The sequence below is a fragment of the Pseudoliparis swirei genome, chromosome 9 (assembly GCF_029220125.1).
Source record: "Pseudoliparis swirei isolate HS2019 ecotype Mariana Trench chromosome 9, NWPU_hadal_v1, whole genome shotgun sequence".
Classification (NCBI taxonomy): Eukaryota; Metazoa; Chordata; class Actinopteri; order Perciformes; family Liparidae; genus Pseudoliparis; species Pseudoliparis swirei.
The window spans coordinates 13,586,199-13,599,674 of NC_079396.1; the positions used below are offsets into that span (position 1 = coordinate 13,586,199).

Below are 13,476 nucleotides of genomic sequence, written 5' to 3' on the forward strand. Positions count from 1 at the left end.
GACCTCTGATCAGATAACTGAAGGGAAAGAGGTTTATAGGAATATTAAGCTAAACAAGTCTGACCCTATGTTCCAGCTTGGTTGAGAACCCTAAATAAAAATAGTTATTTCTTCCAGCGAAAATTAATTATGAAGGTAGTGTATGGAGCTTAAACATAAAAAGTCATAGGCTACAAGGTTACTATGACCTGATCACAAGCTTTTTGTTTGATTGAGCTCGTCTGGCCTACAGTAGCACAGAGAGGACTCGACTAACTAAGCCAAACGTCTTCACGAGTGACATGAGACCCCTATATTAGTCCAGTCTAACCACAGCAATGCTTTGTTCAGCTGTGCAATGTTAAACTGGTTTGGGGCCTATCCATTTAGACTGTGAGCAGGTGGGTTGGCAGACGGTCACACAGCGGTTTCTTGGCATCTTTTCAAGGGTCCCCACTGTGGTGTGCATATGTTTGTGTGTGTTTGCTGTGACTTATTGAGAAGTGCAACACCATTGGCCATTGAGTCAAAATAGACCATACTGCCTGGGCTCAGTGTGGTAGTAATGAGCACTATGAGTTATTGAGGAAAATAAAGATGACACCATTGTGGAAAAGTTTGACCAGAATCAAAGCCAGCACCTGAAAGGACAACGACCGCAGCTTCTCTGACTTTAATGAAGAGTAATTCACCTTTTGGAAGATTCCCTCCGGCAGTTGGTAGCAGGACGGAGAGCCTGGTGGGGGAGTTGCAAGCTCTTTCTTTAGCCTTATCACTTTAGCCCCAATTCTGTTGTCACGTTCTCATCTTCCTATTTGAAGCTACAATTGTTTTCTGCGTGCCTTTTCCCTTCTCCCAGAGTTTTCCATTCCCTTAGTGTCACTCCTCTCTTCTTGGATCAAACACAAGGCAATGAATAGACCGGCCATGTGTTGGTGACATCTCCCCCTTATTGTCAGTGATGCACAGAGCAAGATTGAAAAGATTAAACAGAGGTCCAATCGAGGTCAACACCATACTAGAGCAAAGACCTTCAAAAATCACTCTCTCTTTCTTTATGCATACACATAAAATTTAAGATTTTCTCTATGTTGATCCCAGAGTATAAGAGGGCCAGTCCTTTTCACTCCCACTCCAGGCCTGTCGCCATTAGTGAGAATTCCCGGAGCGAGCTCCAAAACCACGAGGAGCCAAAACAAGCCTGCCATGATCTGAAAGTAGCAACATGAGAAAGAATGCTTTTTTCCATTCAAGCCTCTTTCTCGTGACCCTGGAAGCTTGTCTCTTCCTGGTCGGCGTGAGTGTAGGCTGTTCGTGTGTGTGTGCATGTCCTCAATGTGGTCATTCTTTATAACAGGGGGACAGATATCAGACAGCTGTGGCCTCAACTGGGAAAGCAGTGTCTGTAGGACGGACACTATGGTTTGGCTCGTGGACACTAACATGGATCACTATGGGGCGGTTACTCTGAAACTGATAAAGACACATAGGGATGTGTGCATAATGCATGCAAACTCATATACACACATACGCAAATATTGTGGGCAGGCACATGCAAGCGCATAGATGGAAGGACAAGGTGAAGATCTCCCACTACACAGAGAAGCAGTGCTTTTGATGTTGTGACATTTTTCCTATGAACGGTCTGATGAAACATCATTTCTGTGAGTTTTATTTTTGATACAGTTTTAGTACAGACTAGCATTGGTTTGATGACCTTATAAAAGCATTACTTCTCATTACATATCAAATGCCGTCAGCAGTGATGGCTTTAATCAGGACACATTGAGACCTTGCTGAAGGCTAACACAGTGAAAGGTCAGTTATGGCAGTGTTGTTGGTTCCTTAACTTCACGGCTATTAGAACAGGTCACACGTTTTATCGGCCTCAAAGGGTTTGTGGTCAAAGTTCCCCCCGAAGAGGAGGCCTTTGGCTTTGGGGAATTTAGCTTGTTGAGCTGCAGGTTTGGCTGAGCAACGGAGAGACAGCTGTTTGATTCCTCCCTGCTTTCCGTCCTCTTCATCCCTCTGCTGTGTGACACTCCCCCTCTAATGAAGGACCCTGTTAAAACCACACTGATATGATGCCCCTCCTTAGTCCACACAAACACACACCCAAGGTCAATTAAACAGATGCCTTTCATGTGAGGGCTTGGCTTGCATGGCTATGAGGTGACTATTGTATCGAGTTACACAGAGCTGATGTGCTCTTTAGCAACTGTCTGTATTTGTTGTTAGTTTACTTTTTTTTCTCTGAAGTGAGCTATTTGATTACAATGACCTAAGATAATCCACATACGCATCTAATACACAGTTATGTATGTGTGTGTGTGTGTGTGTGTGTGTGTGTGTGTCTCTGGGGGAAGGGGGGGGGGACCCAGAGTTCGGAGGGAGGCCAGACTGGGAAAAAGGCACCCAACTGCATTATGAATGAGGCTCGGCTCTCGTCAGGCCAGCATTGAGTTCCTTAGCTCATTAATCATTAAGGATGGACAAACACACATACACACACACACACACACACACCTACACACACACACACAAACACACACACGCATACCTCCCTACAACCTAACTTACCCACGCAGTAAATATGCCCTCCTGTGTTTAACCCCCTTGAGCTACAACAGTGTCTCACAATACTCAAAGACGCATCTTAGCTACTGTAATCTGTTCGGCATGGTTTAAATTGCAACACTTTCATTCAACATTTTAAATAAACAAAGTGTATCCATCACCACACCGTGTCCACCGACACCCAGATCAATTACAGCAGTAACTCTGTTGTTCTGCTTTCAACTTTACATTGTATATCACAATAAAAGGCTTACTCATTGCCAGGTTCCCAACTCAATACGACCACTTACATTCGTTGTACAATAAGGAACATTTGCTTATATGGGCACTCCTAATAGACTACTTTCCACAATTATTGCAGAGTTAATTTCACACTTAAACAATCAGGATAAACTTTGATTCTTGCGGCAAATAACGGAAATGGTTTGGTCTGAATTTGACTGAGTCTACATTGAGTCCCACGGCTTTATCAACAAACCTCTCCCCATGGAGTGCATACTATACATATATTTAATTTCCTGAGGTGAAATAAGGCAATGCAGACACACCAGACTAAAGCATCTGGACTGAGTTATCTCCGTCTGCTGACCTCTCCCATTGAAAAATGCCTTCTTCTGTTTGTCAATGAGGCCCACTAGCAGGAAAGAAGGTCAGTTACTTACCAATGTTTAATTAGGCTTAAAGCATATCCCTAGTTTCCCGAGATTCAAATAACTCGGACTCGGACAAATAGAGCATTTTTTCTCAGCTACTTTTAGAGAATATCAAATTTAGAATGAATCCGTCATACTTTTCATTTTAGTCAGTAAACAGGACAGGAAAAAAATGTTGCTGCTCAGTGAGATTTTGAATTTTGGCCAGAGGGAATTATTGTGGCTATGGGGGTCCTGAGGGTTTAGCCTCAAGCTGAACTTGTACGAATGGTTATGTAAGGCATTCACTGTGGCATGATGTAAAACACGGACTGGATGTGAGGGTTTGTTAAGGCAGACCTCAATACTATTTGGCCAAAACATCTCCACCCCTCCCCACTTGAGTTTAACTCAGACCACATGTTATGGCCGCTGTGTTCTCTTCATTGTAATAAAGTATTGTGCATGTGTGTACGTGCCTGTGTGTGGGCAAAATGTATCAACAATATTGGCAAGAACTATAAGCTTCTCTATCATCTTTCCCTCCTACACACTAGGTACACTCTCTGCAATCAACTTAACCAGCTCAGGCAGCTTGTGGCCAAGTAAACACATTATGAGTCACTAAACTCTCCAAAGATCACTTACCCCCACACTGCACCTGGGTTGTGGACTCCTAAAAGTCATGTAGAATCATATTAATTCTATTTCTTAACTAAACATGTATTTAAAGCTCTCTGTGCAGCCAGTAGCTTTTCAGCTGCAAACTTCCAATGTGTAATAAGAGGGAGATTTGATCTTGGATAGCAGAGAAATGGAAATCACTCACAATGGCATCTTCAGCAGAGATGATGCAATGGAGTCGCCAGAGCAACTAAACATCACACAGATGACCATATAGTCGCATAAGCCTCACAGGGTGGGACAAAAACATAAATATATCACAAGGATTCTGCCATGTGACAGAGTTACAAAGTACATGGGCATCCTTAACCGGAAATTTAAGTCAATATTTGGTTTCTTCCCAGAAATACTCGATGTTATCCCCTACAATAATCATGGGGGGATTCCATTGCATGTCCTCTGTGCTATAGTACATCCTGTGGAGTTTGGAGAAAAGCCTGCTAGCCCCCTCTGATGGGGAGAGTTCTGAATACCCCACCTACATTTAGGGGGTCTTTTTTCAGCCAACACCCATTGCTGAGAGACTATCAAAGGTATTGCATATGGGAGTGGCTGACCCAAAAGATGTGTCTGGCAATGTATCTATAAGCATGTTTCCAAAAAACAATACAAAGACAGTCATGCAATCAAACACATGCAACAAGAAGAAATTAAAACTCCAGAGAGCGAGCAGAAGAAGAGTGAGCTGAGAGGGAGTCAAAATATGCACAAGCTGTGGTCTTCAGTTCAAAAAGTTGAGACCACATCAGTGAAAGATTGGCTCGAAAACTTTAAAAAGCCTAACCACATAAAACGTGTCCATGCCTTCACACTTATGAGACCTCTCTGATCCTCTTTATTTATTACTTTGATTAAAATTACCTCTTTTTATCCAATCGTGTTACTAAAGGAAGTAAAAATAACTTCCGCCTGCAAGTAGTTTCTGTTGGTTTGTCTGATCCACTTTCAGCTGGGTGTGGCTAACGATGGGGTTCAACATAGCAGAGAGATTATGTCACAGGGAGTTTGATTCACCGCTGAGTTTTAAGACGATTAAGTCGATACTAAAACACTTTATTGTCTGAGTTCTGTACTTTTTGGACTATAAAATCTGTTCTTTGCACTGCATTTGACATATATTTTATTTCTGTTTCTTTGTTTCTCTCCTTGTTATTTTCAGATGAAACACAGCCTCTGTCACAATTAAACGGGTCCCTGCTGGCCCCGGGGCCCCTTTCCCCCTTTACCACCCCACCTACCCCACCCATGGACTTCCCCATGGCCTCGGTGTGCCCCCTCCTGCCCACCCCCACTCCTCTCCTGAACCCCCCTTCTTCATCCTCCCCAGGCTGCAGCACTGGCAGTGCCAGCTCAGAGCAGTCTGGATCTGGACCCCCTGTGTCAGGAGCCGGTGACACCTCCAGCCCGTCCAATCCGGAGACGGAGGAGGACAAGGCCAAGAAGCTGCTGTACTGCTCCCTGTGCAAGGTGGCTGTCAATTCCATGTCGCAGCTGGAGGCCCACAACAAAGGTGGGTTAATCTGTGAGCTCTGCTGTGGTGAAATTGCTCTCGTGCTTCTGCACATTTCAGAAATTCACTGGCAATCAAACGATGTGGAATCAACTTTGTCTTTCTTGGTTCTTCTGTTGATGAATTATGAGTTTCTGGGGGATGTAGCTTTCTCCCTCGTATTTCCAGCTTTGGTCGGATTCTTCTTGGTTTACTCAAACGTCTGTTATTGGTTGTTTCTGCTGCTGGAAACAAAACATGTCACATACTGTGCAAGTGGAATATTCGCCAAGAAAGATCCCTTTACAGCAACTTCATGAAATCTAAAATGTAATTTAATAAATGCACTAAAAGTACAAAAAAGTAAAATATTTGTTAATCTGAAAATGAGAATACATTAGTAGATTCAGAGAAAACCACAAACTGATCAGTTTAAGAGAAAAAACTCATTGAAATTCACAGCTTTGAAATTATAAAAGATTAAATTGAGTATAAGATAATAATAATAATGATAATAATAGTAATTACATTCTCATATACATTATATTCATGTGTGTTATGGTCCTTTTTAAATGTTACACTCCTTAAGTAATACTTGCTGGCTGTCAAGTGTACCAGGGATTACTGCAATGTATATAGAAGGTTATTTAAAACGGCAATTGCATTAAAATAGTTGTCCAGAACAATGGTGTAGATGTCATGGACTTTGTGGAGGTTGAATCATGGGGTAAATCCGTTGGGAAAGAATAACACAAATTGAAATGATTTTGGCTGCCCTTCCTGTAAGTGCTACCATCTCAGTTATTGACGTGACTGCACATTAGGGAACTGATCAGCAGATAACTGATCTGCTTGACACTGTCTGGCTCAACCAGGTAACCGAGCACTGATGGTTTTAGGATCTCTGTCAAGGTGCCTTACCTAAGTGTGTGTGAGCTTTCTTCACTTACATAAGACATTACTATTTAAAAGACTCTGCCTCACTCAAACTTTAATGATTTGTCTTTTCATTTGCAGCACGCAGCATAAAAACTATTCTTCATAGCCTGAAGCCTTCCACTTAAACAATTTGCAGAAATGGTTGATTTGTGGCAGAGTTTACCACAATACCAGCTTCAAACTTCTGTCAGACAACTTTCACACCTGACAACATGTTTGCCAAATAGCCCTGAAGTGCTGGCTGCCTGCTTTAATCCTTCATGCACTTCCAGTCTCTCTCCCTGTGACGTCTCGTACCTGTGAGCACAGTTTGGGTCTGCTGACCTCCACCCTTTATTATTGATCTCCGACACATAATGACGCAGGACTGACCCCACATCAGTGTAACTGTATCCTATTTGAGTAATAGTTGGTGCAGCCATCTCAGCCATAATTGAAAGCATGCAGCCAACAAATACCTCTTACGGTTGGATGAAGTATGAATCAATAAAATAGAAACCACATTAACCATTATGCTTAGATTAACCTCTGGAAGGCATTTGCAGTTTTTGCTTTGTCTAGCGCTGATTAATTGTCAGTCTAACAACACAACAATAAATGTGTGTTACTGCACATTTGCCTACCAGCATGTTTACAATGTACATCCACATGCAAGTATAAAAGATGAGACACACACACACACACACACACATACAGTATTCAGAGTACAGCTTCTAAACGTGACCGGGGCCACAGCCTGCTATCAACGAAAGTTGGCTCCAAAATTGAAACCGTGAATACCAATTGAGTTGAAACAGTTTGAACAATCTGGAAACGATCACCCTCACTCATTCTCAACATGAACACTGCGCATGTTGGTGCACGCATGGCATTCTGTGTGAGAAGGAACAGCAGAAAAGAGAACAAACATCATGTATATGATGTTTGTATAATATGTTATTTCTACAGTTTCCTGCCAACACATTGCCTATGTATTTTCATATGTGCCTTGTATTCCTGTATGTTGGTTTACACTGCGTCAACCATACAAAGACAACAAATCTACTGGGCCATCCAAAAATAGAACAAAGGCAAAAACAGACAGCCCAAGAACACATGTTCTGGCCACAAGCTAAATCTGTCATTCCAGCCCCTCCTCCCCGGTGGAGCCCACAGCCCACCAGCCCCACCATGTCTCTCTCTTATGTAACTCTAACTCCTTTCAAAGAGAGGGACTCAAAGTCAGAGCTAAAGACAGTGGGGAGCTTTATTTTGTGAGCTGAGAGACACAAAGGTCGATGGGGGGATATGACACATGTTTTTCAGCCAAGAAATGTGTGACTATTTCGTTTTGTTTGAATTAAGGAAACACTGCATATAGAAATGTGTCATGTACATGTAACATGCATCAGATTGGAATCTCTTGTCAATTCATTTGATGTGCAGGTGGACATCTTTTATTGAACATCTGACAAAATGTCTGTTTTCAATTGTTAAAAATCATGACTGGATTAATAGCAGGGTTGGGTGAACTCTGGGGGATTAGACCATTAAGAAGTCTGAGTTTACATGTAACTATGTACTTAGTATTGCCAAGAGACACATCTGGTTTGTTTTTAATGTAGTTGGTATGTGTCTAACACTCCCATTTGCAATGAAACAAGTCACATTCCAATTGCTCCGCAGTATGAATGAAGTGTTACACAGCATGACAAAAGGCAGAGCAGCTGATTTATAACTTGTTAAGAAAGATCTATTTCATCATGTTCAGGGCAGCCAATGTCTCACTTCAAATACATCCTCAGGCCAGACAAACCTGCTTCTCATAATAACTTGGCCCTACATTTACACATGTTGACATTTACAGTCTAAATGATTGATCTCGATAGTGAGAGTTCAGTACTGCAGATTGATGTGGGCACAAGTGGTAATACAAATCACTTTAGTGTATCTCACCCACTCCACTAATCAAACAATATCAACTTTCTACAGTAATATTATTATTAGAGTGGGCTTTGAGTTCTTCTTCCAACTGCACAGCTGTTTAACTGTTGCCCTCTAGTGGGAAAAACACACCACTACAACTTTATCCAGTAACATACTCGATGACTATGTGATGGATATGTGGTACATAATTGGAGAATCAAGCCAGTGATACATTTTTCTTTCTTTCTAGCTCTGATATTTGTCACTGTCGCTGTTTTTCAATCAGTCATTAGTTACAGAGAAAGGCCGTCCAGACACATTTGACTTCAGACAGGTGGAAGAGGCATGACTCGTATGTTATAAATAGTGATGCATCTCCACTGTATTATTTCATTATATTCTATTAGCTTCTAAATATGTAATTTCATCTTGCCTTATAGCATTGCTGACCTGTGTGTATGTGTGTGTGTCTTTCTGCAGGAACCAAACACAAAACTATCCTGGAGGCACGGAGCGGGCTGGGCCCCATCAAGGCGTATCCTCGCCTTGGCCCCAAGCCTATCGGAGAGCAGGGAGGGGGGCCGGTGGACCCCGACACTCAGGAACAAACCTTCCACTGTGAGATCTGCAATGTGCGGGTCAACTCTGAACTGCAACTCAAACAGGTAGGGGGACGAAATTATACATGTATTTTTGTCCAACGAAATTATTAATTAATTGGATGTAATAGTTAATAATATATACGTACAATATAACTGTCTCGTCCTTTACGTCTTCAGATTACTTTTTCATACAACAAGCATTGTGTGAGCACTTTTGTAATGGCCATAATTATGGAACACCTTCTCTTTTCATTGAAGCTTATTGTAAAGAGTCTAAAAATGATCTAGAGTCTCTAGAGACCATTTTCGACAGTTAAATGTGGCGATTGGGTAAATATTTATACTTAGGGAAAATGAGAATGAGTCATGTTCCTTTCTTTCAGCACATATCAAGTCGAAGGCACCGGGACGGCATGGCGGGCAAGCCTAACCCCCTCCTCAGCCGACACAAGAAGCACAGGGGACCTGATCTGGTGGTAACTTTTCAAGTTTCACTGTTGAATTCTGACTCCACACAGTCGTCAAACCAGAGATCCAAAGACCAGATAGACAGTCATAGTCATGAACATAAGGTCTGTAAGTCCTCGGAGTGGTGAGAGCAAGTTTATTCGATCCCTACAAAAGTTGTTTTGTTTTTGGCTGTCTTCTTCCTGGAAGTGTTTTATTCATTTGGGCTGAAAGAGTCAAAGGGCCTCAAGAGGAATTCTATATCCGTTTCCCCTTGACGTGTTCTTTCTTCTGGAACCAATCGTTTTATGCCTCGTGTCTCTTTGTGCACCCCTTTCTGTTTGCAGTCTTCATTGACCTTCTCCAAGGATCTGACCAAAGCTTTGGGTGCAAGGCTCTTGCACAACCCCCTGGCTGTTGCTGCAGCAATGGCCGCCGCAGCTTCCTCGAACCAGATGGCTCTCCGTGCTGTGGCTCCTGGGCACCTCCCGCACCATCACCTATTGCAAGGCCATCATCTCAGCCATCTCCTGAGACCCGCGCCGGGGCCCATGCGCACCACCCACGGGCCAATCCTCTTCTCCCCTTACTGACACATCCCCCTCTGACTTCGGCCAGTCAGGAGCAGGCACTCCAAAAGCACACTGTGAAGACACTAACATGATCAACAAACAGCAATTGAGAGAGGAAAACCCAACAATTTAAATACTGAACTGAGAGAAATGCAAGGGAACGAAGCAGCAGCAAGGAGTAGATATGTCTTTCTTCCCTTTACCTGGCACTCTCCATCCATTTCAAAGACTTCTTGATGATTCACAAATGGAATGAATAGAGGAGAGACTTTCATTGAACTTCCTTGTACATCTCTCATCTCACCTCGTCCCTCTCCCTTGCACTGTGGCCCTGTCATGGCCGCCTCGATAGCTAAGGAAGAAACACATGCACATCTTTCGAGAAACATTAAACCACATTTAGGTTCCATCATTATTCCAGGCCAGGTTGGTTTTCACCTGTCATCACGGCTCAACGTGTTCTACTCATCCTATTCACCTCAAAAACAAAGACAATAATGTTATGTCAGTAGGTAGCTGCTTCAATCGGTCTTCGCTCATTGCGCCACATGTCGCTGTGGCGGCCTCCACGGTACTGTACATGTCCCCTTCAGTGCCGGAGGACAGCAACTTTTCAGTTTGTGACACTAGGTCCTTGCTAGATACAACATGACCTGTGCTAGACGGGCAGGTGGTAGCAGCATCTGAACATGTCTGATGGTGGGGGTCTAAGAGAGGAGAAAAGTGACTGTGGGGGATTGCACTCTGCTTTCAATTCCTGAGACGGTGTGATGAGAAGAGGCTTGGAACGGGTCAGTGGATAAATTGACTCTAGGCAGCATGCAGACCCACACAGGCCCCAACAAATCTGTGTTTTAAAATAGACGACTCCACAGGGCACATCTGCCAACCTCCATATCAATCAGAGATTGGCCCCCCCTAAAGGGGAACCAGGATGTGAGAAATGGCAGAAGTTGTTTGATGGCAATAATTTATTCTTTTATTAACAGTAATGAGAAATACTGGAGAGCATAGTTCATATGTATTTGTTCAGACATCTGTTCACATTAGGCCATCACAAAGAAAGTGATCGACATCCTGACAACTCCCTGGTCTTTATGTGCAGGCTGATTCACTGTGTCGGTGGGGAGGTGTGCTTTAGGTGCGACCCTGTGTACTGATGTATTTATGTCTTTTCTGCATGCAGCCGCTCAATACGATCGTGAAGGGTCAAGCTACTGAACTCTTCCATTGCTGCCCTCCTCTCCTCCTCCCCCATCTACAAAGGTTAATATGAGTCTATAGCAGAGGGCGCATCAACACTGGCAAACATAATGCTCAAAGAGAACAAATTAAAGAGAGGAACATGAAAGCCAAAGATATTCTTGGAGAAATGATCTTGAGCTGCAGTGACAACCGAGCCAGAAGCCCGACAAGGCCGCCCAGGCCAAGGAGCCGAGACGTCCAGCTCAGAGCATCTACCGATCGTGTCTGTCTTACAGCTGAAAGCCATGAAATGCACCATGATTAGTTTTCTCATACAAAGATGGGTGAGACTTTTGTTTGGTTTGGATTTTTGGTTTGCATTTATATCACCCATAAAGAAGAGCAACATGTGAGACACAATAAAAATATTGTTGTAGGTAGGAAATGTTAATAACTGCGTCCATAGATAAGAAGATGGGTAGAATTATTGGATGGTGTTGAATCAGACACAAAAACTAGCTAAGTAGCTGCAGACCGATCTTGCTCGTCAGCTTGAAAACGTTCACCTCTTTCTGAACCAGATGTACACTGTGCCCTTTCATTGAGAAGCAATGAGCTCTAATGTCTTACCTTTGTCTGAATATTGCAATGCAATGAGCAATTTTTATCAGAGTGACTTGTTATCGTTGTGACATGTTGTCTGGAGTCATGTGTAAACTGGGAGCACACCAGCTAACAGACTTTTCAGTTCTTCCATGAGGAGTGTAGCCTACAAACACTCAAAAGGGATTGAGAGAGAGAGAGACAGAGGAGTAGCTGGGTTTAGGGACCGCCCTTCATATTAAAGGGTCTTTTTACTATGGTAATCTCTGCTTGGGGAACAGGGTACGACACCAGGTATCAAGGGATAAAAGCTAAAGTTATTCAACAGGCTTATTTTTTACGTTATTTTTATTCTTTGTGTGTGTGAGAAATGTGTTTCAGTGGAAATCCTGAGGAACCATATTAATGCCATTACTTACAGAAGAAGCTGGCTTGGTGTCAGCTCCCACCGTTGTGCTCTTTTCGTTGCTGAACGAAACCATCTTTGTGAGTGAGATTCTATTCCAGGATCTGTGCTCTCCTTCCTGTTGGTTTGTGTACCATGTATTCTGTGTGTGTTGAGACCTGTTCTCCTACTTCCCACCAATCACAGACCGAAGCAACCTGGAGCTATAAAGTGGCCTAACAAAATATTGGAGACAGAAACCTGCACCTTTGATTTCGGAATATTGATCTGGATTCTAGATGCTTGATCAATGACCCAATCAAAGTCGTGTCGTGGTCTTGTCCCTGGTAGGTCAGTCAAGTAGCACCACAGTTATGTTCATACTGTGGTTATTCCCACTTATTCGTCTTCATTCACATATGGGAAATAAATGTTAGATGCCTATTTTCTGGGCAGGTATTCCATGTTAGCTGTGTTTAGGCTAATAGCCTTAGCCTTATTCTGCCCTCAGCCTCTCCCGGAGCAGCGAGAGAGAGAGAGAGAGAGAGAGAGAAAGAGATGGAGAGGCTATGGTGTAATTTTGTCTTGCCAATAAAGTTATTTTTGAATTTCATTGTCAGAAGGGACAACGAGTTTGTATGGCAAATCGTAGCAATACCTGACTCATTCTGGCTCCTCTTGTTTATTGCAATAAGAAAATGAAACAATAAATGTGTATGTGAGTAAATCATTATAAATGTAATTTAAATCTAAAAAAAACTTTATGGTCAATAGTATTGGTATCGAGAGAAACCATGGTGGGAAAAAAGTAAATGTCAATAAATCATTAAATGAAACAGGTCTTTGTAGTTTTTATGAATCAGTCATTGTGTGGTCCACAACACCTTTTATCAACTTCAATAATCCATGAAGAAAAGTCTAGAAATCTCTGTAATGTATTTACCTATACAGGATATCTCAGTTTATCACAATCCTGATTTTATTAAATAAAAAAAAAATTACATCACCAGGAGAGAATTCTTGCAGTGAATCTGTTGACAGGGAATAACTGCCTAGTAAATACTGTAAAAGCAGGTTTTCCAGTTGTGACAAAATACGTTAGATCAGCATTGTCCCTCTCATAAATTAAGTGAGTGAGATGTTCTATTATTCCTTATAGTTCATCATCCTCATCATCCTCATCATCATCATCATCATCACCATCATCATTATCAACCAATCCAACATCCAAGTCTGACACAGCCCCAGTCCCTCAAGGTGTCCTTCAAGGTTCAGTACTCGGTCCCATCCTCTTCATAGATTTGCTCTTTCTTGACAACATCATATGCCACCAAAGTCTTCATTTCCACTCCATCAAATCCATCACACCCACTACCTACTCCACCATCAGCAGCTGCCTCACAGGCATACATTTCTGGATGCAAGCCAACTTCCTCAAACTCAACAGTAACAATTCTGAAATCCTCATCATCGGCCC

At 42.6% G+C, this 13,476-nt stretch overlaps 1 protein-coding gene across 5 annotated transcripts in view; it reads left to right on the forward strand.

The window, feature by feature from the left end:
- The window catches only part of znf385a (zinc finger protein 385A), a 56,235-nt gene extending 43,400 nt beyond the window's left edge, over window positions 1-12,835 (forward strand). For 4 of the 5 annotated variants that reach the window (XM_056423589.1, XM_056423591.1, XM_056423590.1 and 1 more), the window contains 4 exons: window positions 5,032-5,382; window positions 8,686-8,870; window positions 9,191-9,283; window positions 9,602-12,835. In XM_056423589.1, coding sequence (XP_056279564.1) covers window positions 5,032-5,382; window positions 8,686-8,870; window positions 9,191-9,283; window positions 9,602-9,847 — 875 coding nt within the window. In that variant the 3' untranslated portion in view covers window positions 9,848-12,835. The remainder of the gene's footprint in view (window positions 1-5,031; window positions 5,383-8,685; window positions 8,871-9,190; window positions 9,284-9,601) is intronic. The other variant, XM_056423593.1, reaches the window with a different exon arrangement.
- The last annotated feature ends 641 nt before the right edge of the window (window positions 12,836-13,476 follow it).